Here is a 26,934-nt window from a genome sequence, read left to right as displayed (position 1 = left end):
ATGCACGTGTGTCGAGAACGCGATGGTTTAAAGAAATGAATCAATGCACGTGCTTAACAAACTATATTTATTTTTTCACACTAGTAAATATATATAGCAAATGAATAATTTTTTTTTATCTTTTTAAACACATCAATAATTTAGCAAATTTTAAACAAATTTGTTTAAACGTGTAACTATGTCTATAAGTAAAAAATCATTTTAAAACTATGTATTTCTTTTATAAATAGTATAAATAAAATATAATTAGTTTCAGTAAAGATGAGTTGAATATTAAATTTAATCAAAATTATTTCAGTGATCATTTATCTTATTTATTTGTAACATTTAGGTCTTTTATCTTTTATTTTTTTCATTTAGGTTTTTATGTTTTTAGGAAGTACACAAGATTATCTCTATTTTCAATTTTTTGCTCCAAAAAGACAACAACACTAACATGGAGACCGAGTCATTATTTTAATTACTTTTTTTATTTAAAACAATTAACTAGCGTGAAATGATTTCCCTTTTATCCTCATCTCTTTTTAAGGTTCTTCTACAAATCCAAAAAAATCGACCATCTCCATCATCTTCTTTCATATACACAACAACACAACATTCAAATCCATAACTCATTGTTACTCTTGCCTTAATTGAAAAACAAATGATCTTAAAAAGACAAAGGATTTAAACAGAAAAAAGAAGATGATAAAAGATCAATCTGTCCTTTCAAAAAAAAAAAAGATCAATCTGTCAAAAAAAAAAAAAGAAGATAAAAGACCAAGTGTAACAAATAAATAAAATAAAAGACATCTAGAGTATATTGACTAAATTTTTTTTTTTTAACAGGGTTCAAATTTTGAGTTTTCATCTCGTAGGAGTTTAGACCTTTGTGCAGGATCGTTTCTTTTTTTAATGGATGATTTATGGTTATATATCAAAACAAGACTAAAAAAATTATGTTCTTCTGAAAGAATTGTAACTTTTTATTTAATTCTTTTTTTTTTTGCAATAAATAGTTAAAAGTATTACTGAAAAAATAGTAGTTAATCGATATATACAGACATACAATAGTTTTTAATAAAAATGACAATACGGATTCTCCATTTCTTCACACTTAAATAAATGAATTTAACCATCAAATTACTTAAAAAAAATAAAATAAATACCAGCTAGTGGGAACTACTAATTTATCTTGAGCAAATAGTCACTTTAGTCCCTGACTCTGCACCTCGCTGTCACATAGGTCCCTGACTCAGGATTAAATACAAACAAGTCCCTGACTCTACACTTCCGTTATCACTTTACTCCCTGCCGTTAAAAAAATCTGTTAAGTGATGATGTGACACGCTGACAAGGAGTATGACGTGTCACAGGGACTAAAGTGAAAGTAAAAAATGGCCACTTTGGTCCCTGAATTGAAAATCAATAACCTCAATTTACTGTTAGATCCCTGACTGTGTATACTTACTGTCAGTTAGGTCCCTGAATCGAAAATCAATATCATCAACTTACTGTTAGGTCCCTGACTGTGTATACTTACTGTCAGTTAGGTCCCTAATAGTAAAAACGAAATTTCACTAAGATCCTTGGCAAGTTGTTAGTTTAACATGCTACTTACTGACAACACTAAGGTATCTGTGCTAAATGCCCAAATATGATAACACTTATAAAAATGATTCCATAGTTTAATAACAAATGCTTACATCTGAATGAACAACAAATGCTTACATCTTTCATGTCAACTCCAAGATTTACTCCAAGGGGTCCGAGGCCAACTATGTGATGTTTGTTAGTTTATTTATGTACAGAAATTGCTAAATTATAAACACAGCTGTGGTGCAATATTTTGTTTAATATTTTGCTGAATCATTATGTAATGACTTGTTGAATTATATGCCCAAATATGGTGCAATCTTTTGATTACTCTATGGTTGACAATGACATTAATGACTTAATAGTTATGTTATGGAAACATTTGTTATTAAACTATGAAATCATTTTTATAAGTGTTATAGTATTTGGGCATTTAGCACAGATACCTTAGTGTTGTCAGTAAGTAGCATGTTAAACTAACAACTTGCCAAGGATCTTAGTGAAATTTTGTTTTACTGTCAGGGACCTAACTGACAGTAAGTATACACAGTCAGGGATCTAACAGTAAATTGAGGTTATTGATTTTCGATTCAGGGACCAAAGTGACCATTTTTTACTTTCACTTTAGTCCCTGTGACACGTCATACTCTTTGTCAGCGTGCCACATCATCACTTAACAGATTTTTTTAACGGCAGGGACTTAAGTGATAACAGAAGTGCAGAGTCAGGGACTAATATGTATTTAATCATGAGTCAGGGACCTTTCTGACAGCGAGCTGCAGAGTCAGGGACCAAAGTGACTATTTGCTCAATTTATCTTGTTGGAAAACCGCTTCAATTAACTGTCTCTCGAATTTCGAATTTCCTTTTATTCTATGAATGAGTATCTGGAATTTTGAGTATCTTTGTAAAATCCTTCATGTTAGTAACTGTACAATGATCCTTGTAATGAAATCATCTGATGTGAATGATGAAAATGATTTAGCGAACTGGACTCCTTCTACGAATGGTCATTTTAACCTTAAATATGTGTACAATTTGCTTCTTCATCAAACTTTTTTTTGAAAAGGCAAATTAAATTAAAAGGATCTATGCTATGCACAAGGAGTGCTAAGAATAGATCAAAAGAGAGAATACAAGAGTTTGAAATGTGGTGGCATATACATTAAGAACAGAAAGAAAAAAGCCACACACAACCAAATCACATAGCAGTATCACATAGGCAAGAAAACTGCTAGTGAGCCACAATTATAACAAACTACCAAATGAACTAACAGGCAAAGATGTAGCTGCCATGTGAGATACAGAATTGCCACCGAACCAAAAAACTGATGACCCCAAACCAGCTCAAAAACAGACTGATACAGCTAAACAGATGAAAAAGATATCAAAAAAAATTCAGATCAGTCCCTACAAAAACAAAGATTCCAACAAATCATATACACGCCAACAGTGGCGGAGCCAGACAAAAAATTTTGGGGTGGCCGCCATCAAAATAAACTAAAATATATAAATCATATTGCATATAACACACTTAAGTTGTAATAAACCAAAAATCGATCATTTAAAATTTAAACTACATAATATATAAAGTCGATCATTAAATACTTAAAGAGACACTTTACGCTTTCCGAGTGACTTGAAATCATCAATAATTGACTCGAAACTAATACATGCACTAATTTCCCTTTCAATATAAACTGACATGCTATCGGCTAGAAACTCAGGTTCCATCTTGTTTCTCAATTTAACAATATGTAATGAACAAAAATGATTGAAATTGACAAAGGAGGCAAAGTTAAGTGTACTAGACAAGAAAAATGGGTTTATTAAAGTATCATTTACAATTCTGCCAAATTAATTATGCAAATTCTAGGGTATAATTTTTTTTTTTTTTTTAAGATGGGGTGGCCAAGGCTCCCCCTTGCCACCCCCTGGTTCCGCCAGTGCACGCCAATGGATTTAAAATCCACTCACTTAACGAATAGTTGAACCCGACCGCCTTAGCTTTTGTCCATTTCCAAGATAGAGTCTTTACTTCTTTTATCCAATCAGCTGCCGAACTAGTTAAATTACTGAAAATCATTTCGTTACGGCGATTCCACAAAATCCAGACACACGCAAACCAAATAACACTAATACGTGCCACATGAACTCTGCCCCTGCCTGCCAAACCAGCAAACTGATTTAAATTTTGCAATGCATTATTGTGTAAAGCAGATGAGTGATTCAACCATAAAAGAATCTTTTGCCACAATTCTATGCTTGCAGGGCATTCAAAAATTAAGTGAGAAGCAGTTTCAACCACTCCGCATCCGTTTACACACCCGGATTGACTCTCAGCAAGAACTCCTCTTCTACATAAATTATCCTTTGAAGGTATCCTATTCTGAAACAACCTCCAAACCAAAACCGCAACCTTCAACGGGACCAATCCATTCCAAGCGGCTGCTAATTTCCTCTGCTCCTCAGTCACCCCTCCCTCCATTATTGAATCATAAGCTTCCTTTACCGAATATGATCCTCTTGACCAAACCCATCTGTCCACTCCAGTAAGTCTCAAATTTAATCTCTGAATTTTACCCATCATCTCCTCTTCCCAAGCAGATTCCTCTTGTGATAAGTCTCTTCTCCAACTAAACTTCCATACTCTCACACCCCCTTCACATCGAACAATGTCCCTAACACAAACATTCTTTTCTTCGGATAAAACAAATAACCTTGGATATCTAATTTTAAGCGGCACCCCCTCCAACCACGGGTCCTCCCAGAGACTCGTTTCAACCCCATTCCCTATTTCTTTTCTTAACTTGTCAGAGAACCAGTTCAATTTAAATCCCCACAGACCCTTTTCAATATTTTGCAAGTCTTTCCACCACGCCGAACAATTCCTCCCCTCCCTATTGATTCTCCCATTTGATTCCCCATATCTGCTCACTAATACTTTATACCACAGGCTGTTCTTTTCAGAACACATTCTCCATTCCCATTTTCCTAATAACGCTAAATTGAAAGCTTTCAGATTTTTAATCCCTAAACCCCCCTCATCTTTTGCACGACACACTTTATCCCACCGAACCCAATTAATCTTCCTAGAATCCTCTCCCCCACCCCATAAAAACCTTTTAAAAAGAGATTCAAGTTTAGAGATGATACCTGCCGGAGCTTTGAGAAAAGAAAGAAAGTAGACTGGCAACGCATACAAGACTGATTTCAACAGGACTATTCTCCCACCGATAGATAAGTATTTGTTATTCCAGCCGAATAATCTTTTTCTAACTGCATCAATTACTGGTTTCCACATCCCCTCTTTCCGCGGATCTCCTCCAATTGGTAACCCCAAATACTTGAATGGAAGGGTTCCAATCTTACAATGTAACACAGCTGCTGCCTCCTCCATCCAAGTTTGTTGAATATTCACACCGACAAGAAGGCTTTTGTGAAAATTTATCTTTAGCCCTGACACCAATTCAAATAATTGAAGTATTGCTTTAATCGCCCATACATTCTTCCAACTCTTTTCTCCCATAATAAGTGTATCGTCTGCGTATTGTAAATGAGAAACAACCCCTCCGTCATTACCAAATTGATATCCATTGAAACGATTTTGTTGAACTGCTTTCGACATCATCATATGCAGACCTTCAGCAGCAATCAAAAATAGAAAAGGCGATAACGGGTTTCCTTGTCTAAGACCCCTACCCACACTGAATTCTTTTGTAGGACTCCCGTTGACCAACACTGACATTTGTGTGGTGCGTAAGCATTCAGATATCCAACCTCTCCATTTCGGATGAAACCCCATTCTTTCCAACATATAATCAAGATATATCCAATCCACTGAATCGTATGCCTTTTCAAAATCTACTTTAAACAACAAAGTTTCTCTTTTCCTTCTTTTAGCCTCATCCACAAGTTCATTCGCTATTAAAATGCCATCCACCAATTGCCTTCCTTCCAAAAAAGCACTCTGCGGATCTGATATTACTTTCTGAATTACCGCCTTGAGTCTATTTGCAAGAGCTTTGGAGAGAATTTTATACATACAACCAATTAAGGAAATTGGTCTAAATTCATTCAATTTTACCGGGTTATCACACTTTGGTATCAACACTATAAATGTACTGTTAGCACCACGAACAATTCTCCCGTTGGAATGAAATTCATCCATAAATCTTTTAAAATCACATTTTATCACCTCCCAAAATTCTTTGATGAATCCAAAATTGACTCCGTCCGGACCCGGACTCTTCGAACTTTCACATGCTTCTTCATCAAACTGAGTCAAATAATGATTTTAATCAAAATTTTATGCTGGCTTGGAGTGGTCCTAGCAGAATTCATTCTTTTTTATGGAAACTCATTCATGGTAAATTACTGACTAATGAATATAGAGAGATGTAAGAGAAACATGATTATACTAATGATTTTTGTCGTTGTTGTGATAATGCTTATGAACCCATTATGCATATTTTGAGAGATTGTGAACAAGATATTGTATTTTGATCTAGTATTATTTGTTTGGAGTATTAGGCCAAATACTTTAGTTTTGGTTTACATGCTTGGATTGATTGGAATTTTACCGAGGAAGGAATTGGAAATACCCCATATGGAACTATGTCCATTTTCTTTAGACCAAGATTTGTTGCGGTTAACAAATTAAGCAGTCACGTCAAATTGATCAAGATCGAACGACCATGATTTAAATTTGGTATTTAAAAAAAAAATCAAATTTGTTTTTTACGGACTGTTCGATCCGATCTTGATCAGACGGCCACTAAAGTCATGACAGTGTGACTACATGGAATCAAAATTTATTTTCTTTAGAGTTTCCATGAATGTCTTTTGAAAGTAGAGTAATTCTCTAATTTACTTTTAACATTCGGACTTAGACTTGATTTGTGGCATCATATGTTGTTTTATTAATCATTCATGATATTCATCACGCTTCCGAATGCATGCATCATATTATTAACCTATTCTACTCATTGGGTGTTTCCACCGGATGGAGTTCACAAAGTTAATGTGGATGAATCTTCTGATTTGATTACTAGTAATTCAGCCTGTGGAGGCCTTGTATGCAATTCGAATGACAAATTCATCAAAAGTTTTTAATGCAAGTTGAGCAATAACAATGTTTTTTTGGGTTGAAATGTGAGTTCTTATCCATGGTATTAACCTGACGTGCAACATCTTTCTCATGTCATATTTGAAATTGATTCTCTTATGTAGTTACCACTATCCTCCACTAGTAATTCAAAAGAACACTCTTAGACAGAGAGGCCCCTGCTAAGTCATCAAACAAAAGCTCTGGATGCTCCATAACATGGAGCTCATACCTCCAATGCTGAAAAGGACTTCCAAAGTGTACATGTTGTGATCGCGCCATGTGTGGATGAACTTCACATGACAATCCCAAAACGCCATAGCTTTGATTCTATGAACCAGCTTAGGAAGATCATGACTGGTAGACCCCTTCAGTTCTCCATCACCTTTAATCAGGTAGACATTGTCCAACATCCTTGGCAAACTGATGGACACACTGAACATTGTCCACTTCCAGTCTCCTAAACCCTAATTCAAAATTGTTTTATGTGCCATTGCCACAAATACCAGCACCAATCATAAACCCAAGGAATATTTTGAATGGAAGCCATTCGATTTCTAAAAATGGCAAACACACGATGAATATTTAGAATGCTAGGCCTTTCACTAAAGTAATCTTTGCAATCTTTCATATTTTTATTTTCCCAATAATATATGAAGTATTGTTTGTATTATTCAGCACATGAGTTCAAAATGTGTGTATAAAGACCAAATACGTCCCTCCAAAAACAAAACAAAAACAAAATAGGTACCAGTGTTTTTTGTTAGGCACCAATTTTGGTATTTGCACTGAATTGTTTGAAGTGATGAATGAGCAAGCAGTTAAATATGCATATCACTATTTTGATCAATTGTAACAGCTAAAAGGAAAAGACATGAGAGCTGAAATTAATAGATGCGTGAGGCATTTAGCAAAAGTTCGGCACAAGAAATGCCACATCGATACCACATAATTATGTCATCTATATCTACATATTCAAGAGTAAAGACAACTTTTAAGACATGACCTCAAAAAAAACAAAATACAAATGAACTCCACATAAACCCGGTTCAAAAAGTAGTGTTTTGCCAAATTTCAATGTCTTCCATACTGCTGATTTTGAGCAATACCATATCTTCCTTGCCCTGTATTACTGTTTCCATGAGATTGAGGTGCTGCAGTCATATTAGGACATTGGCTCGCCCAATGTCCAGGCTGGTTGCATTTATAGCAATTACCTGAAGCACCACCCGATCCCCCAGATACCCTGTTGGCTTCACTCATACTAGGACAGTCCTTCGCCCAATGGCCAGGTTGTTGGCATTTATAGCAATTACCTGAAGCACCACCCGATCCACCAGACATCGTGTTGACGTAGGCCCCCCCAGCAGACTGTTCAGGTGGATTTCTAAGATGTAGGCATTGTGCAGAGCTATGATCAGAGCCTCCACAATTGCTGCATGACATATATGAACCAGGAGCACCTGATGAAGCAAAATAACTGCTATGTTGGTTTCCATACTGACTCACTTGATTTGCTGGGTCCCCATAATCTCTACCAGTATTAGTGTTGCTGTTTATACGATTATATACTGGTGGCGTAGCTTGTCCAGTTGGAAGGCTCCCCGGTCCAGTTGTGTTGATAGCAGAGTTAATAGTGGTACCTTCTGCTTTCTCAGACTGAAGTTTATCAATCAAATCCAGAAGAGATTTAGAATCAGATGCAAAGTTAACAACCTTCTCTGCTTTCACTACAGTTGACTTAACACGTGCTTCGTCATTGAATGTCTCCTCTTTTACTTTTAACTTGAACATGTATTTTGTGAAGACAACCTTACTGATGATTTCTTTAAATTTTTCTTCATCTTGTTCTTTACATTTCACAGCATACAAATCTTTTGCAGGCATACCCATGATGTCCTCGCCGCCCTCCTGAAAAGCAGTAACCCATGTCATGCCAGTGTGATCTTGTATCTGCATTTGCAGCAAGTACCTATAATCACAAGCATCAACTATCTGCTCACACCTGTCACATCGCCATTTCCCATCTCCATTGTCAATAACCTTTTTGTTACATTGCCTACCATCTAACATAATAGGACAAGCTGTGTAGCAAAAATTATCATATTTAAAAAATACAACATTTGCACATATAGATATCCAATCAGGCTTGTCTGAAGTCCCTAAGTTTTCATCTTTAATTTGAGATATCGTCTTCCGCACTTCACTTTTACCAAAACTAGATGATTCTCTGGAAATAGATTGACTTGGAACATTCCTCCCTTCCTGGTCAAACCATCCCCTCAGTGTAAAAGCCTCCGGAAAATCAGGTTCTACCAATAATTGGCTGGTGGCAATGGTCCCAATAGACTTCCCATTGAAATCACTTACTCTGGCAGATTTTACAACCAAAATTGGAAATACCCCAGAGTCGCAAATATTTTGCAGCTTTTGTCCTTCCGTATTGCAAAAACTCCCCCATACAGTTAATTCAACACTTCGGCCAGACATGTCTTTCAACTGGAGAGATCTCTTCTGTGTTTCAGTGCCATTTTTTCTTATGATTGATGCTGTAGGACTGATAGAAGTAACCACGGCAATCACATCCACAATGCTGTTGTTTTGCATATTTTCAATGTCACCAATGGGACGGAAATTGTAAATCTGTTGTGGAATTAAGTTATCATCCTCAACGCATGGCTGTATAACTGATGTGATATCAAGAGTTATCTCTTGATCATTACGTAGGTGATTAAAATTCTTCTGAGCTGGCTTCAGAATTCCCCTGGAAACCAGATAGACTTTACCGACTTCAATTACATTATAGAACTGTTCAGCCACGGTATTAAAGCAAGTTGCCCGTATTTCTCCTTGGTAGGAATCCAAAAGATCAAAAGAAAATACTTTTCCCTGACCTCGGGCATTGGAATAGGTCCTAAGTTCTCCCTTAGCTGTTACTCTGGCTTTAATTGTCCACATATTCTGATATGGATTCAAAGCAGATATGGGAATTATCCTTGGAGGAGCATCATTTCTTCCTGTAGGCGCTCTATTGGGGTACATAGGAGATGGCTGTTGGTTCATAGGCTGAGGAGGGCGAACAAAAGAATTTTGCACTGGTCTTGAAGTCCCATATTGTGGATTGCGGAAACTTGTATTCTGTTCACGATAAGACCCATTCACTGACGCTGGTCTGTTCAAACTGACTCCGGGCTCAGGTTTAGGATAAGGTGGAGGGGCATTAGATGCACCGTATCTTGCAGATCCAGAACTGTTAGAATAAACACTGCTAGCTGGAGGATTCACAGTCGGGCGATCCATAGATGGCAGAGCTACATTTGGTCTAACATTAACACCACCTGTATGGGAACCACTGTTCAAATACTGTGAGTTTCCACCATTGCTTTCTAATTGACCAGCAGCTGATTGTACATTTCCTGCATGACTCACAGCAGATTGTGAAGGTGCTTCTTTTGGTGCCGGGTCAGGTTTTCCAATCAAGTCACATTTGTCCATTATAACATCCAAATCAACTATGATGATAATTCTGTTTGTAAATCAAAAAACCAAATTATTGGCACAGAGGCTATAAACAATTAAGCTACAACAAGGAGTAAAACTTCCTCCTATTGGTTAGTAAAGCATTTAACTAGTTCAAAAACAAAACAAAAAACCCAGAAAAAAAAAATTCTTTTAATGAAATTACTCAACTACTATATAATTGCTACATCGCCCATCCCATAAAAACCTCCTAGAGTCATCAGTTCACATGTCTTAAAATGTAAAAACATAACAAACAAAAAAATCCGGTGATTGATTTTAATCTCAGATAATAAACTACTATCCATGTCTTTGTAAAAATAATAATAAACTACTATGTAAATCAATTGTCTTTGTAGCACCGAGACTTCCCATGAAAGGCTTGTCCGGTATTCAACACAGGACACATCCATGTAGGTGAATGAAATCAACACAACCACCTTTGCATGTGATAACACTGAATTATGTTGTTTTCTCAGATTCTTATTGTTGTCACAATTATAAACAGCCCTAGAAAAATTTCTTCTTTTAATCAAATCCGGCTTCAAAAATTGAAAATTTCACTGCTACAAGGCAAAGTAACCAGGGGCGTAGCCCTTCATATGCGAGGGGTAGCCTTGGCTACCCCAAATAATAAACATTGAGCTACCCTAAACAAGTTTAATTGCAAACATTAGCACAAATAACAAAGTAAAAAAAAAAAATTACTACAAGATTGATAGATTTATTTGTATTGATTTGATACTTCCGGTCTCAACAACAACAATAGAGAAACCTTTTTCAACAATAAAAATTATCAAGACAATAGTCATAATTAAATGAACAACGAGTTTTTTTGCAAATAACCTATTTATTTACATTTAAAAAGACATTATTAATCTATTATTAAATAGGCAATTATTGATGAAATTGGGTTTTTGAAACGCATTTTGCCCAACGTTTTTAAATGGCGATTTTCATGTTAAGTTCCTAAGATTTGTTAATTTTAGTCCTTAATTTTTTGTTAGAGATTAAATTCAAGACTAAAAACACATTATTTTGTAAAATTTTAAAAACTGAGACAACACATAAAAACCCATCATTCACCATCTACACATACTTAACCTAAAAAAATCTAATTTCGGATACCATTTCCAATACATGTAAAAATCAAAAACAAAAAATAAAGAAATCGAAAAAAAAAAGGGCATGCAAAAGAAGAAACTTACTTGCGATTCTGAACATCGTTACAAATGAACTGAGAAAGCTTAACAATGGAACCTTTCTGCAACCTTCCAGAATGAACCAACTCGTTCTTCTGTGTAGCGAGCATTCCTTGTTGATAATACAAACCATCGGAGAGAACGACTCGGTATCTCTCAGTAGCACTGTTCTGCTGCGACTGAACAAGCTTCAAATCGATAACTTGTAACACCGGGTGCAATTCTTCCGATGTGTTTTCCGATGTGAAACACATCGTTACTATCGCACCCTGAGTTAGATTCACGGCCATAATCGCTTTTCGAAACAATCGCTTTGGAACAATCGCGAATTGGACGAAGAAGAGAACGAAAGAACAGAACCCTAATTTGATTGAAAGGATTGTGGTGCGAGAGTGATGAGAAATGAGTGAATTTGAAACCCTAAATAAGGTTTTAAAGACGCGCCATTATTGGTACCGTTTCGAGAAGAGGGGGGAACTTTCATTTTTGAGAAGGGTATTCTTGGGATTTTGCTAAATACTTCTCATGGAAGCTACACGAGTTTAGGGATTTGATGAGATCGTGGATGGGGTTATTGGAATTTTGGGATGATTGGAATTGGAAAGGTTAAAACATTTAATGGGAAAACAAACATTGGCATCTGTTACAAAATTAAATTAAGAGTCCGTTTGTTATAGCTTTTTAAAGAAAAAAATCACTTTTTTTAAACAAATAATCACTTTTTAGAGTTTTGCATCCGTTTGTTATAGATTTTTAAAAAAATCAAAATTTAAAAATAATATAAAAACATCTTCAAATGAGAAGTTGTTAGGAGCAGCTTAAAATAAAATAGATTTTTTTTAGAGGAGAGAGAAAATATAATTTAAAATATTGAACTAATTTTGTAACAAAAAATCCCTTTTATATAGTTGTATCCAAACAAACTAGATTATTTGTTTAAAAAAAGTGATTTTTATTATAGTAAACAAACACAAAATAGATTCTGATTTTTCATAAAATCTCTAAAAAATAATCTCTAAATTATTTTATATCAAAATCACTTTTATTTTAATCCGTAACAAACGGGCCCTAAATTAAATCCAAATTAACTGTAAATATAATTATTTAAAGATTTTTATAAGCACGTGTTATTTATAAGTTGAAATGAGATTTTAGCCTCGAGTTCGGTCATGAAAATACAACAATGAAAACTTATGATTCTATTTGGTTCTAGGATTAGTCTGTTTATTTATGCGTGGAGGATTTTTTTTATTTGCATAAAAATATGTTATTTATGCTCTTTTGAGGGTGTTAGTTTGAAAGGATATGGATCTCATGTTATCGTAATTTCATGCATTCACAAAATTTAGAAAATCGATGCCTTAAAAAAAATACAAAATTGATATTCGTTACATTAAAATTGGATGATTCATGTATGGTCTCGATATTTTGCAATATAATTATATAATTTTTTTAAAATTCCTCTTTTCTTTAGGGTATTGATATTGATCGAACGATCACGACTTCTCTCTTCGTGTCTTTGAGATCTTTTTGATTGTAGGAAAATGATTACCAGTTTCAAGGATACATTTTTGTAATTTAGAATGATATACCTAAAAAACCTAATATTGAGATTAGGGGGATGGGAAATTAGGCGGCCATTTTGGGCCTCATAATATTAGATTGAAAGTTCATAGGAGATTGGAAGTTCTTAGAAGATTGGAATGGTCTTAGAAGATTGGAAGTTTTTAGACGATTGGAAATTCATAGAAGATTGTAAGCTCGTACAAGACTGGAATGTTCTTATATGACTGTAAGCTCCTAGAAGATTGGAATCTTCTTAGAAGATTGTAATGTTCTTAAAAGATTGTAAGCTCATACAAGATTGAAATGTTCTTAGAAGATTGGAAGTTCGTAAGAGTTTGGAAGTTCTTATAAGATTGGAAGAGATTGGGAGGTGTCATACCCCAAATTTTGACCAAATATCATGCATTCATACACCGACGTGTGTTCTTTGACCCCGATTAGTTTTTGACTTTTCGGTGAAAATTTCGGCAGAGAGGTATTTTAAAATACCTCATATTTGGTTCCGTGTCGGGCCCTCCACTCTCAATTTTCACTTTTAATTTTCATCTTTTATATAATTTCTTTTTATTAATTTATTTTAATTTTCGTTTTATAACTTTCGTTTTAGTTTATTATTTTGAGTTTTTATTTAAGTAGTAGTTGTTGTTGTTGTTATTATTATTATTATTATTTTATCATTATGCCCATGAAGAATCTTTTTTTCTTTCTTTTGTCCAAAATTGGCAGCCACGCCTCTGTCTCCCAAATGTAATTGTCCCCCACGCCTCCATTTCACAGAAGACCCACGCTCTGCCCATACTCACCTGTCTGCTCCAACTCTCAATCCAGCATTATAAGGGCAGCATCATATGACATAAAGAGGGACCGAAAAATTGCATAGAGAAAACTCTTTGAACCTGCACAAAAAATACAGTGACACAACAATTTTCACAACACGAATTCATCAACAGAAAACCAACAATCCTCAAAGCCTTCAGCCAATTTCCATAGCCACAAATTCAAAGAAACCAGCGATTCACAACTGTCCCAAATCATCATAAAATCATTCAAATTTCAATACCAACAACCGTCACCAACTCCTCGAAACAAGTCTAAAACCGAGCTGTTTTTGCAAGGAAAGGTAGTAATCTTTTGTGTTTGTTTTTGTTTATTTGTTGCAGATCTAGGGAGTGTGGGAGTCTTTTGTTTCATCTAATAAAAAAAAATAAGAAAAAAAAAAAAGAAAGAAGAATGAGGGAGGGCTTGAGAGTGCCGAGAGAGAAGAATGGGTGAAGAGAAAGAAGGAAAATGAAGAAAATGAAGGAAAGGAGGAGATAACAGCTTTTATACTAAGCCCAAACCCGAATCTGCCATAAGCCCAACTCGTTTCTGTTCATTCTTTTTTTTTCCCTTTACGTTTCTACTGTTTGCACCCCCCATATCACCCACTACAACCCCCCAGCATGCATTTTATTTTAAACTTTTAGTATTGAAATCGTTCTTTCTAAAATTTTCTCATGCATTTCATTTAGGTTAGGTGTATTATTATCTTGTTGCATATTTATTTGTCGCATTATTCATTTATTAACATCATTTATTTTACTGCAAGATTTAGAATGTATTTAGGAACTAATGTAATTTACTTTGTGCACTTTATCTTTTGCCATTTATTTTAAAGCTCTAGAATGTACTTAGGTTCGATGTAACACTCATATAATAAAAATGCACCGACACCACAATGTACGCACTTTATTTTTATCGCTCTGTTAGTTTTAATTTTCATTTATATTCGAAATAAAAAAAACATGCAAATATAATCAAAATCACAAAAATATTTTCATAAACAAACCTTGATCTTAAATCAAGCGATCGTCCTTTTATTTTTTTTCTTAATCAAATCATCAAGCAATTTAATTCTACTTTGAGTCATCTTTCTTTCAAAATAAAAAAATACAAACAAATTCTAATTTGCCATTTGGCTTTTCATTTATAACCTTTTGCAAAAACTTTTAAAAAACACAAAACAAATCAAACGTCAATTTCAACCCCGAACTACGAGGTTTGATCCATAACGGGTACGTAGGTAAAGGATACGCATCCTTCCAAATCAATAAAAATGTAGATAATTAGGTCTCTTTTCTTTTATCATTTCAAATTCCTTCTTTTAAAAAAGCAAGCAAGTTTATAACACAAAAGTTAAATAAAACCAAGAGGTTTTCGTAGAGTACTATGAATATTTAGGGTGCCTAACACCTTCCCTAAATATAACCAACCCCCGAACCCTTAATCCCTAAAAAAATGTGGTATTTGAACCTTTTTCCACTTTCTTTTTGAAAAGAATTAAATGTTCAGTCGTGAAATCAAAAGCGGGTCGAACGCCAGTCAAACGGCATTCGACCGTCCGAAAAATGACGCGATAGGAGGTCTTAGAATATTGGAAGTTTACAGAAGATTGAAAGTTCTTAGAAGATTGGAATGGTCTTGGAAGATTGTAAGTTCTTGAAAGATTGGAAGTTCATAGAAGATTGAAAGTTCATAGAAGATTGTGCTCATACAAGATTGGAATGTTCTTAGAAGATTGTAAGCTCATACAAGATTGATATGTTCTTAGAAGATTGAAATCTCATACAAGATTGTAAGTTCTTAGAAGCTTGAAATAGATCGTAAGGTTATAAGTTTATAGAATATTGGAATTTTCTTAGAAGATTGAAATGTTCTTAGAAGATTGGAAGAGCTTGGGAGTTATTAGAAGATTGAAAGTTCTGAGAAGAACGAAATGTTCTGAAGTAAAATAATATCACAGGTAAGAGGGTTTTGAATTGTGATCTAATAAAAATTACCAATAAAAATTTCTCAAGTAAATACTTGGATTAGATTAGTTGGTTAGTTAATAATCAATAATACTTGTGTGGTGTGTGATATTGTAGAATGAATAGAGATAAGGAAAGAGAATTCACACTCGTACACCAAATGTGGGCCACTCCAATCCCCACAATATTGTAACTTTGTAAGATTTTCCAATATATAGTTGAGTATTAACTATATCTCAACTATATATTTTCTTAGACCGCTTCTTAGATCTATATAATTTCTTTCTTTTCACCTCTTTAGACTTCACACTACTTTTACTCACTAGCTTTACAAATAACTAGATACAAACCCGTGCTTCGCACGGGGGTTAACTACTTTTTTGACAAAATATTATATCGGACGGATAGATTGCGAAATAACAGATAATTATAAACCATAACACAATATTTAGAGTACTTCTGCATCACGAGTTAGAAAATGAAATGTTCAAAACGGCTTATCACGATTAACAAATGAAAACGTTAAGGACTTTTTTGTAGAGAGAGATACAAAGCAAGTTGCAGCGAAGACAACAATTGAGAAGGCTAAACGTGCATTGAAAAAGTAGTGGCTTTCAACAATTCAATAATGTAAAGTTAATTTAGTAGAATAATTGTGAATTGTGTACTTGATCTGATCCACCACCCCTGCACTATGCAGAGTCAATCTAACCTCGTGGGTACCCACTATACGGGTACTCGTGGGTATTTAGGTATCCATGGGTACCCATGGAGTTTTGAATTTATTTATTTTTTGGTACAAATAAAAACTTTTTTTTTAATTACCAAAAAACCTCAACTTTTAAACATCCATACATAATCCGTTCAAAATTTCATAAATCATACATAATCCATAGGAAATTCATGATTCTTAGATAATATATATGTTTTATGATGTGAATGAAGTGGAAATGGTAAACCTAATAAGATTGAATTAAAAAAATAAAATAAAAATAGGTTATTATTGAGGATTTTTAGGTGGACGGTAAAATTTTCTTCAATATGGTAACAACCTTAAGTAATAAGATATGATATATAAAGATATTTTAATAATTTACTTAATTTATTATCAGGTATGGGTACCCGTGGTTATAGATACAATCAAATCCGTGTCTGTGTCCATATAAAAATGGGTAGTCAAATACCCGTTTATTATACCCGTTGATACTCGTTTAGCTACCCGGTCCATGCCCGTGACGGATTTTACCCACGGGTACCCGTGGGCATTTAGAATACTATGGTTTTGAAATTCTTTATTATATGTTTGAATAAGTTATAATTTAGAAAATCTGTTTATTACTAAAACCGATTCGTATTTGCGCTCAGGTTTCTATTCTTTTTAATAATGTTGATACAATTTATCTAAGAACATATATGTAAATGTTGCAGATTAATAACTCTAAAATGATAAACAGTCAAAGTTGCACATTTATAAACTAAAAAGGATCATTACATCTACTAATGCGGGTGGGGTTCCAGAAGTGGACCTCGATCCAACCGAAAAACTTTTTTGCTATAAACTTTTTAAAGTAATGAAGGAAATTTGTTCTAAAGGAAAATATTATTATTCCAAAACATTGGAAAATGTATTATACTTGGCATCCTAGTATGATAGCAATTCCAATCCACATGGTATTATTCTTATAAGGTGTGAGAAGCTATAAACTATCTACAATCTTCCACATGACTACCATGTCACATGAATGAGTATGTTCAATAACAACAAATAATTCAATTTGCCAAACACTTTCTACTGAGCTAATAATGGACATAGTAAACTCTCTTTTGAAATATTGAATAACCAAAAGCATGGATAAAGAGAACTCATAACTTCCATGAACAATTCATAAGTTCATGTGAACCCCTCTGAAAAAGTATCAATCCACAAAGGTTCTTCAACCCCTTCTTCCAAAGAAAATAAGCTTACAAAATCCTTTCACCACTTTTGAAGAGTTCTCCTCATCATTTATCCATTTCTTCCTGTTGTGGATTGATTCTTGCATTGCTTCGTTACTCGGCGAAGGAGTAGAGATTTGAATCTCTGAGACTTTAGGTGAGGTAACATTACTTTCTTCTATTTCTTGATTCACCTTAGAATTCACAGTATATGTTAATGGTTTGTTAGGTAATGCAGCTGTAGAAGTTGTGATCATGTTAATATTATTTCGAAGTTGGTTATTATCACCACGAAGTGAAGTTGTCATTGAAATATTATACAAAATATACATGCCAGAATACAATTTCCAAAAGATTAGAATATGAGTGAAAATGCAAACTTCATATTCATAAAAAAAAATAAAAAAATAGAACATTTACATGAGATTGGAGCATTTTCTTTTGACATTGTTTTCAGCCTTCTTGTTTTCTTAACTTGAAGAACATTTTTTCTAAGAAGTCTAGCCTTTGCTACTTTATTTTTTCTCACCCCATCTTCAAAAATCAAGTGTTCCTTTGACCTCTGATGATCCATCTTAAACCGAACTTTGTCAAGAATTTTGATTCCAAAATCTTTCCCAAGCCATTTTAATATCTGCAAAGATACCATAACCACAACCACTCATTGTTGAGCAACAATTGACTATAATTAATGAAAAAGCAAGCAACAACAATATAGTGACACCTAAATTTTGATTGAAACTACTTATAGTTGAACAAATAGAACCCCAAGGAAAGCAAGAAATCAGATATGATGCACAAAAATCAAACGAAAAAGCAAGTCTCTGTTGCGATAATTGATAACTAATTATTTATGTTAATACCTGCCTTGGTTATTCTTGAACCCGTCACAAATTCCTTGTGTAGGTAGAAGTTACATTCAACTAAACATTATTCATTCTAATTGTGTCATCACAAATCAAAGGCAAAATCACTTCTCATATTGTTCAGTAGGTAGATAGATACCAAAGAAGGTGGGATCATACCTAAGGTATCATATAAAGGAACGCAACAAAGTCCATGAGCATTGCAGGCCTGAAATTATCTTAAAATATGTAAGAACATGTTGAGTTAAAAGGATAATAGAAGCTAACTTAGCAACACTGAAATTGATCACCACTATTGGTGACAAAGGATGTCCAAGAGAGAACAATCACATTCAAAACAACATTTCATATTCCCTCCAAACAAAGGTTAGTTTCAAGGCGGCTGCCTAGCACTTCCACCTTATTTCATCTTCAATTGATCCACCAAGGTTGAAAACACTCATATTTAAGTATGATTTCTGCAAAATAGTGCAGAAAATTTTTCCTTGCTAGAGGAGACAAAATGTGAGAGTTTAGGATCATAAAATTATAAGTTATCTAGCATCATGGCCTACGGTTTTGTTAACTAATCATCCATATACTTGTATAATGACCTAAACCACTTGTCACTTTTGAAGTGACTCATTTTTTAGACTTATTATCAGAGCATAAATAGCTTTGTTAATACGCTTTTTTACTGCAAAAAGTGATAAAAGGTCATTTATTTACCTGCATTGTGATCCCTCTTTTTCATGCTGGCCTGAAAATTTAAGGCACTAAAATATATAATTTTGATAAAGTTGTATAGTCCATCACCAAGGATTAATGCAATGGAAATAAAAACCTGCATCATGAAAATAAAGAAAAGTTAAGACTTAAAATGGAAGAGAAAAAACACAACTCAAATCAAAGAAGTTCTAACAGAGTGTTCTTAAGTTTTTGTTTATTACTCTTCATGATGTTTCTTTGTCTCTGCAACATAACATACACATTGATGAGAAGATAGACATAAACTTGGAAAAACAGCTTCTCAAGCCGATTCATAACTCAAGTTTAGGATTACCTAAAGTCAACCATGAACCTTAAAATTCTGTGACAGAACAGCTGTGTTTAGATAGCAACTGGGACATATAGGCAAATTATGAAATTATGAAATTAAACATGAAGAAACTACTGTATGTCCTCTTTCAAACGCAACTGGTCCCACTCGAAAAGGAGTTTCCAAGCTTAAGATATTAACTTTCTAAGCTGACTGACGCAACATAACTTGTAAAATCGAACAGCTCAATTCATAAAATCACTATAAATCACATAACCAATATAAAAATATAAGACTTGACAGTATTAAAGTAGTAAAAGTAAGCTTTCCAATCTAATTGGTTTCGCAACCACCAGATTCATATTTATGCAGGCATATATCAACTGTGTGCACAATTATAGGACATAACAAATTTTAGAGAATAGAGGTACATTTGAACTTATACTCTTTGAAAAATGAAAGCATGAATTATATCACAGGTATGTTACAATCATAATTTGCACTTTTATATTATCTAGTACTAATCATAATTAAGCATGCTCAACTGTTTTGCATACAAACAAAACATCATCAATTTTATCACAATCATAATTAAGCATCAACTTTTTCAAAATACAAAGGTAATTAACCCAATTCAACAGCAAAGGCATCAACTTTTGAATAAAAAACCTTCCTCCAACTCTTCCCGGATGTGGTATTCTAAACTTGGTTAAAGACTGCAATATAAAGCAACCATGAATTTGTAGGTTTCACAGTATGAAGTATCACCTTCACTTTATTGTTCATAATCTAATTTAGAACAACTTAGTTCTTAGCTACCTCAAAGGGTCCAAGACCAACACCTAGATATGCCTTGTAGGTGGAAGCCATCAAAGCTGCCATTCTAACTATTCCATGAACAATAGTAACTCGTAATCTTCGCTCCCTCTCGTAGCTGAAAGCAGGAAAGAAAAGATGAAAAATAGATGAACTATGAGTTAGCAAAGTGATTTATAACCAAATTAACCGATTTGGAAATTAAAATATTAAAAGAAATAACTATGCATAAATTTTGTAACATCCTCAATGGCATCAAACACAAAAGGCAATAGATGAGTGGATGCATTAGTTAAACAATAACAACCACTGAAGAATGAAGCTAAACGTAAATTTTGCACAAACTTTCAACTTAGGGTGTCAAATGATCATAAATTCCCTGACCAAGATACCAAAATTTGACAGCAAAGTACCAATCCAAATAATTTTTTTCTATTAAACTTTTCAGAAGTAATAGATGGAGTTCCTGAAAGGGAATATGAAATGGGACTTTTCTGGTTCTAATCAAATTTGAAGGAAAATATATAATACCCCATTGTGTTGTTGAGTGTTTTCTGGAAAAGGGCACACACCTCTCTGTCAAACATCACCAAGGTTGCACTCTCACTGTTGTCAATCACCCTTATCTTGATAAGAAACCTGCAAAATGGATTATAAAAAGTTAAAAGCCTCAACAATATAATCATGTTGGTAACAGATATGTCAAAACAGTGTCCTAAAATCATGATTTTTCTTAGTTTGGATCATTACCTTGAAAACACTTTAGTGACATGCTTATCGCATTTCTTGCAGAATTACATCTGAGAGTCTGGTATGACTGCTTTACTGCATGAGCAAGCAGTGTAAAACCAATTTTCAGAGTTCAAAATTCAAATCCAAATATAAGCTAGTTGATTGTGATTAAGTACTGAACAGTAATGAATCAGATCTCAAAATAATAAGTTAATATAGTTTTCATACAGTTGAGTAGTTGTTAAGACCCTGCAAGGTTTTTCTCTGAGTGTTCAATAAAAATTTCTCCACAGGCTCTAACTGAGCATTCAACTGAGTTATACTCTCAAGGGGGAAGGCACATCAGCATTTTCAGAAATCCTAGCATAAAAAAAACACTATACTTATGAGTTCATTTAACAACACTTGTACTTATTAAAAATATAAAATCTAATTAGACACAATCATGAGATTAATAGCTATTCCTCGTAGCAACACCATCAACACATGTGGGATTGAAAACCAAGAGGGTGCATACCATCTACATATTGGTAATAATTAGGAGAAGAGGCCTGAAAATAAATTCACCTCCAGAACCAAGTAAGCCTCCAAAAATTCCACCTACAATACCACTCAATCCACAAAATGCAAGTGATGTAGCACTCCATTCCATTGATGCCTCACATATGTATTTTAGGCTCCCTGTGCCCATCCTCATTTTGTGATCCTTGTGCAACTTGAATCCTTCAAAGCCAAACACCAAAAATGCAATTGGAAACTGAAACAAAAAATGGACATGTGTATGGCAATTAGAAAAGTCTAACCACATTGCATTTATAGAGTTTTAAAAAAGGTTTGTGACCGCGATTCTTTGCAATATCAAGAATCATGATGAGACTGGAAGTCCGCGACCATTACTGCGATTCATAATATGTTTGGTTATGTAATTTTGTAATCGTACCTGCAAGCCGAAGAACACCCAATACCATACACTGCAGTCCTCTACATCAGTCTGCAAACCAACAATAAACTGCTTATTTTAAAAAGCAAAATAAATAAATAAAATTAATAGAACTCTTAGTGAGTGAGAGGGAAACTTACCTTGATGATTTGAATTAAGAGGAAAGAAAGCCAAACAGACAAAAGCATCAACTGAGAAAAGGGAATATTAGAGTTTGAATTGAACATTAGTAGCTAATACAAACTTAATTCTACACAAAGTGTTTAAAATTATATCCAAACATGTTCCAACTTACATCTCATATATATTTCTCAGTGAGAAGTTCAGGGCATGAAAAAACTGATTCCTTCATTGTTAGCCAGGACATTAAATTCTTTCACCAAAATTTCATACATGATTTAATCACCAGCATTTGTACTATGCAGTGCTTTCACTAAAAAATATATTCATACTAATTGTGAATGTTAACTTGTATGTCCAATGATCATGTTTACATGACATAACATATAATTCCAGAAACTAATAATAATTCATGAAAAGTAAATTACCTCTTTTTTATTCTAGGATGGTTTCATCCAAGCTTTTGTTCTTGGTTTCTAGATTTTCAAGGTGTCACGTATAGTGTTTATTGGCAAGGTGTATCATATAGTGCTTGTAGAAAACTCCCATCATTTCTACCAAAAAAAAAAGAAAACTCCCATCATTGCATAAGTGGGACAAACGATTGGGCGATATCAAAACATTAGAACTATGGTTTCCAGAATTTGGTTATAGTTAATTGAATCAAATCTCAAGAAGCACAACACTATTACAAACTATTATAAGATCCTTTATAAAAAAAAATTTATTAAGCTATTGTGTTGAGCAGAATCAAGTACAAATTAGAAACAAAGAAGAATTCTAACCTTTAACAGGCTTGCTCGCGCTGCCTTCACTAATCCCTTTACTACTTTGCATCTCGTTGCTGCTGTTATAGCAACAATCAACAGGAACGGCTTGTCCAGATCCAGTCCATCACGTGTCATCTAACAAACAAAAAACTTTCCTAATTAGCATAACTTTAATTGTGGCTAACATTCATCCTAGAATAAAGTGAAAAGGTCCAAATTTTTATGATAAATGTAAGGAAAAAAGCATATTGGCATTCAGAACAAATAAACATGTAGTCACTTGTGGCAAACTGGCTGGTGGTGGAGCATTAAAATTCAGAGATGATAAAGGCAGATTAGTAACTGGTGTTCCAAGCACAGATGATGAAAAAGGATGAAAACAGAAATACTGTGGTTTAGACAATTTGGATACTTAGTTTGATATGATTCAATTTATATCCTTTGCATAATCAACAAAACAAACCAATAAACACAATCACCAAACAACAAAGACAAAAACAGAAATTTTCAAAACATGAACCAACAAACAAAAGAGCAAACCGGAATCACCCAAAAACAGACCAAAACCTCAAAATCTAACCCTAAAATAATAAGAACAACTCTCCAAAAACATGCAACCAGAATCAAGGAAAAACCAATCCTCTAACATTCAATCAAACACCCCAATCGCAGAAAAGAATAAGAAAAACGCATAAAGGAATTTAATTAAAGGAAAAAAACAAAACCCTAACATGCAATCTGATAGGAAAAAAATAAAACACCGTTGTGATGAGAAGAACTTATCAGAGAAGATGATCATGGTGGCGGTTGGTGTTTGATTGGAGGTCTGAGACCGGCTCAGAGAACGGCGACGTTGACGGAGAGATAGAACCAGAAGCTGATGAACGATTGTTTTTAGGAAGGGGACGACCGGACACAAACCTGCGATATGGAACAACCAAAGAGAATTATACATGCATGGAGGCGCCGCCGTTTTTCGCGACGGTGGAGAATGGTTTTCTCCCTTTCTTCTCCCGTTCCCGTTTCTCTCTCCCTTTTCTTTTCTCCTGTTTTTTTTTTCTTTTCACACACATATATACATAGGCAGGGGAGTCCAATTAATTAATTTACCAAAATGCCCCTCAGAAGGGCAAAATGGTAATTTCAACGGACATTCATTTTCTTATTTAGTTTAGTAGACTATCACTAACACACTTAGTGATTTCTTGAAGACTTTTGCTCTGGCTTTGATTTGTTTTTCGCCTTTGTAAAGAATTCAAATAAAAAAGTTGTTGCTGGATATTTAATGTAGTGCACTTGATGAAAGAGTCTTTTAAATGTTCTTAACGTGTTAAAAATCAAGTGAAGTAATTTATGCTCAATGTCTCTTCTCTTTGCAAGTCCTTATATTTATAGATGAAAGGGGTCCCTTATATATACACTAGATTATTTAGAAATAATTGGAATAAAAGTTTTTTTAACAATATTATTTCAAATAAAATCCTCATGAGAAACATCTATACTCTTCCTTTGACATTGTCTTATTTAGTTTATATTGAGAGTTTATGTGCTTGCTTGTGTTATTCATGGGAGTGTGTCGTAGAAAAACATTTTATACAGGAACAATTTTTTCATGATACATCAAAGTCGGCACAGTGCCAGTGGTATATATTTTTGCAAGTATATATTTTTTCATAATTACAATTATTTGTGAGATTAGTAACCAAGTTTAAGTGATTAATGAATTCTATCAAAGGATAAGTTGTTCAAGAGAATTTGATTTTAATTCTTAAATAAAACTATTATTAGTCAGACTTTTTTTTTTTTTGTCAGGTAGCCTAGTGGCTAGAATTCACCTTGAAAGGTGAATAAGTGGGGTGTCCGGGGTTCGAACCCCGGCCCCTGCATTTAACAATGCATGTCCCTGTCAACTGAGCTATGCTCACGGGGACTAGTCAGACTTTACTTTCTATTGATCGAACTTCCGATTAATGAATCTATTTTGAAGACTAAACAAATGTAGAACTGACCTAATATCTTCTTCTCTATTAGGTTTTATGGTCTCTTTTAACTTCTACCAAGGCAAAGTAACAAGTTGATGTTCTTCAACATATTTCTTGGAAGCTTCTATGGATGTCAACGAAACGAAGATAGGGTAATTCTCTATTCAACTTTCTCTAGCATAATCTTCAAATATTTAAGTTTATCTTCAAATATCTTCAAAGTTTTATTATAAAATGGTTCAATACATAATGGCATGCATAACCGAATTTTCTTTTGCATCTCCATTTTTGTTATAGTTGCTTATTGCTTATTAAAATTCAATAGAGATTGCTTATTCAGGGTATTGTGGTTGCATTTTATTCAAGCATGGTTCTCCTTTTATGCTTCCTGCGTTTTTTTTTTAATCAATCCTGAGTTTGTTTATAACTACAATATTTGGCTATCACCACTCCCTTTATGATTATGTGGACGTCCAAAATAAACTCTCCTGTCTTGGAGCGAAAACTATTTTATGCATCTACTTGAGTAACTTTATTTTGCACATGAAGCAATACAAGTTGTTAGCATTTTCAATTGCTTCAACATTTACACACCCTCTTTCTCAATTCATCATTGGACCACCGTTTGCCATCAAAAAATGATCAAGTGTTTAGGGTTTCAAGAGGTTTGTGAATCTGGGGTTTCAATACACAAAAGCAAATCGATTTATGACTTTGATTTTGGGGTTTCAGTTTTGCGATTCCAATGCACAAAATAAGGGCTTTTGCTAGCAAAAGCACCAGAAGGCCATCAGGAGGAGAATACCAAAACCAAATCCACATATTGTTCTTATCAGCATATTTGTGTCACAAATATTATAACCTTCAACGACATTGGTCCCAAAAGACTTTCCATTAACACCACCTGCATGGGAACCATTGTTCAAATACTGTGAATTTTCAGCAGTGCTTCCTAATTGTCCAGCAGCTGATTGTACATCTCCTGCATGACTCACAGCAGATTGTGAAGGTGCTTCTTTTGGTACCGGGACAGGATCTCCAATCAAGTCACATTTGTCCATTATAACATCCAAATCAACTACGATGATAATTCTGATTGGAAAAAATGAATAAATTGACAATGTAAAATCAATTATCTTTATAGCACTAATGACACTTCCTATGGAAAGGCATGCTTGACATGTAATTAGACTGAATTATATAATTTTCTCAAATTGTTATTGGTGTCACAATTATAATTTTCCCTAAAAAAAATTCATCATTTAATCAAATGTGGCTTCGAAAATCAAATAATTACCACACGGCATTCAGATACCATTTTCTATGAATGAAACTTACTTGCGATTCTGAACATCGTTACAAATGAACTGAGAAAGCTTAACAATGGAACCTTTCTGCAATCTTCCAGAATGAACCAACTCATTCTTCTGTGTAGCGAGCATTCCTTGTTGATAATGCAAACCATCTGAGAGAACGAGTCGGTATCTCTCAGTAGCACTATTCTGCTGCGACTGAACAGGCTTCAAATCAAAAACTTGTAACACCGGTTCCAATACTTCCAATGTGAAACACATCGTTGTTATGGCACCTTGTGTCAGATTCACAGCCATAACTGCTTGCGTTTTCAATCTTGGATTTTTTCGTGCAAAATTCGATGCACAAGAGAAGGAAAGGAACCCTAATTGATTTTGATCTAGGAATGTGTTACAGTATATAAATGTGTTATCACTTATCAGTGAGATAAAAATGAATTTGAAACCCTAAACTTTTTTTTAAAATAGGCGCTACGATTGATTTCTTTAAATACCAAATGTGTCCCCTTTGTATGAGACTTGTGAAGGAAGCCACAACAGTTTAGGGATTTTTAGAGGTCTAATTTGGAATGATTGGATTTGAAATGTCAAAACAATTACTTTCAATAGCAAAATACAGTATAAAATTGTCTAAAAATAATGTAAGTTTCAATTTTCAATATTGTTTTAATTGATTTCTTCTAA

At 34.0% G+C, this 26,934-nt stretch overlaps 2 protein-coding genes and 1 long non-coding RNA gene across 10 annotated transcripts; 1 reads left to right on the top strand and 2 right to left on the bottom strand.

Moving 5' to 3' along the window:
* Positions 1 to 7,564: 7,564 nt before the first annotated feature.
* Positions 7,565 to 11,807, bottom strand: LOC146920541 (Replication factor-A protein 1-like protein). The gene is made up of 2 exons (XM_085713957.1): positions 11,410 to 11,807; positions 7,565 to 10,208 (listed from the first exon to the last, which is right to left on the bottom strand). Exons 1-2 carry the CDS (start codon positions 11,691 to 11,693, stop codon positions 7,757 to 7,759), a joined length of 2,736 nt encoding a protein of 911 aa, XP_085570083.1. The 5' UTR covers positions 11,694 to 11,807; the 3' UTR covers positions 7,565 to 7,756.
* A 3,809-nt stretch (positions 11,808 to 15,616) lies between these two features.
* LOC146920539 (uncharacterized) lies at positions 15,617 to 25,809 on the top strand. The gene is made up of 3 exons (XR_015011824.1): positions 15,617 to 15,751; positions 24,987 to 25,089; positions 25,670 to 25,809. It is a non-coding gene; the product is annotated as an uncharacterized LOC146920539 (long non-coding RNA).
* On the bottom strand, positions 17,933 to 24,010 carry LOC146920540 (sulfite exporter TauE/SafE family protein 4-like). 8 transcript variants are annotated; one of them, XM_085713960.1, is made up of 12 exons: positions 23,739 to 24,010; positions 22,971 to 23,083; positions 22,206 to 22,256; positions 22,066 to 22,116; positions 21,693 to 21,882; positions 21,354 to 21,485; positions 21,144 to 21,218; positions 20,925 to 21,032; positions 20,397 to 20,511; positions 19,268 to 19,382; positions 18,719 to 18,767; positions 17,933 to 18,327 (listed from the first exon to the last, which is right to left on the bottom strand). In XM_085713960.1, exons 1-6 carry the CDS (start codon positions 23,908 to 23,910, stop codon positions 21,451 to 21,453), a joined length of 612 nt encoding a protein of 203 aa, XP_085570086.1. In that variant the 5' UTR covers positions 23,911 to 24,010; the 3' UTR covers positions 17,933 to 18,327; positions 18,719 to 18,767; positions 19,268 to 19,382; positions 20,397 to 20,511; positions 20,925 to 21,032; positions 21,144 to 21,218; positions 21,354 to 21,450. The 8 variants fall into 8 exon arrangements, with proteins under 8 accessions (XP_085570086.1, XP_085570085.1, XP_085570087.1 ...); XM_085713959.1 differs by having other exon boundaries at positions 19,268 to 20,511; XM_085713962.1 differs by lacking the exons at positions 17,933 to 18,327; positions 18,719 to 18,767; positions 19,268 to 19,382 and adding an exon at positions 20,108 to 20,293.
* Positions 25,810 to 26,934: the final 1,125 nt, after the last annotated feature.

This window comes from Medicago sativa, chromosome 5 (assembly GCF_051527215.1).
Source record: "Medicago sativa cultivar Bolivia chromosome 5, Bolivia_mono, whole genome shotgun sequence".
NCBI lineage: Eukaryota > Viridiplantae > Streptophyta > Magnoliopsida > Fabales > Fabaceae > Medicago > Medicago sativa.
Note: the sequence above shows the minus strand (reverse complement) of the source record. Positions and strands in the feature narration are given on the sequence as shown.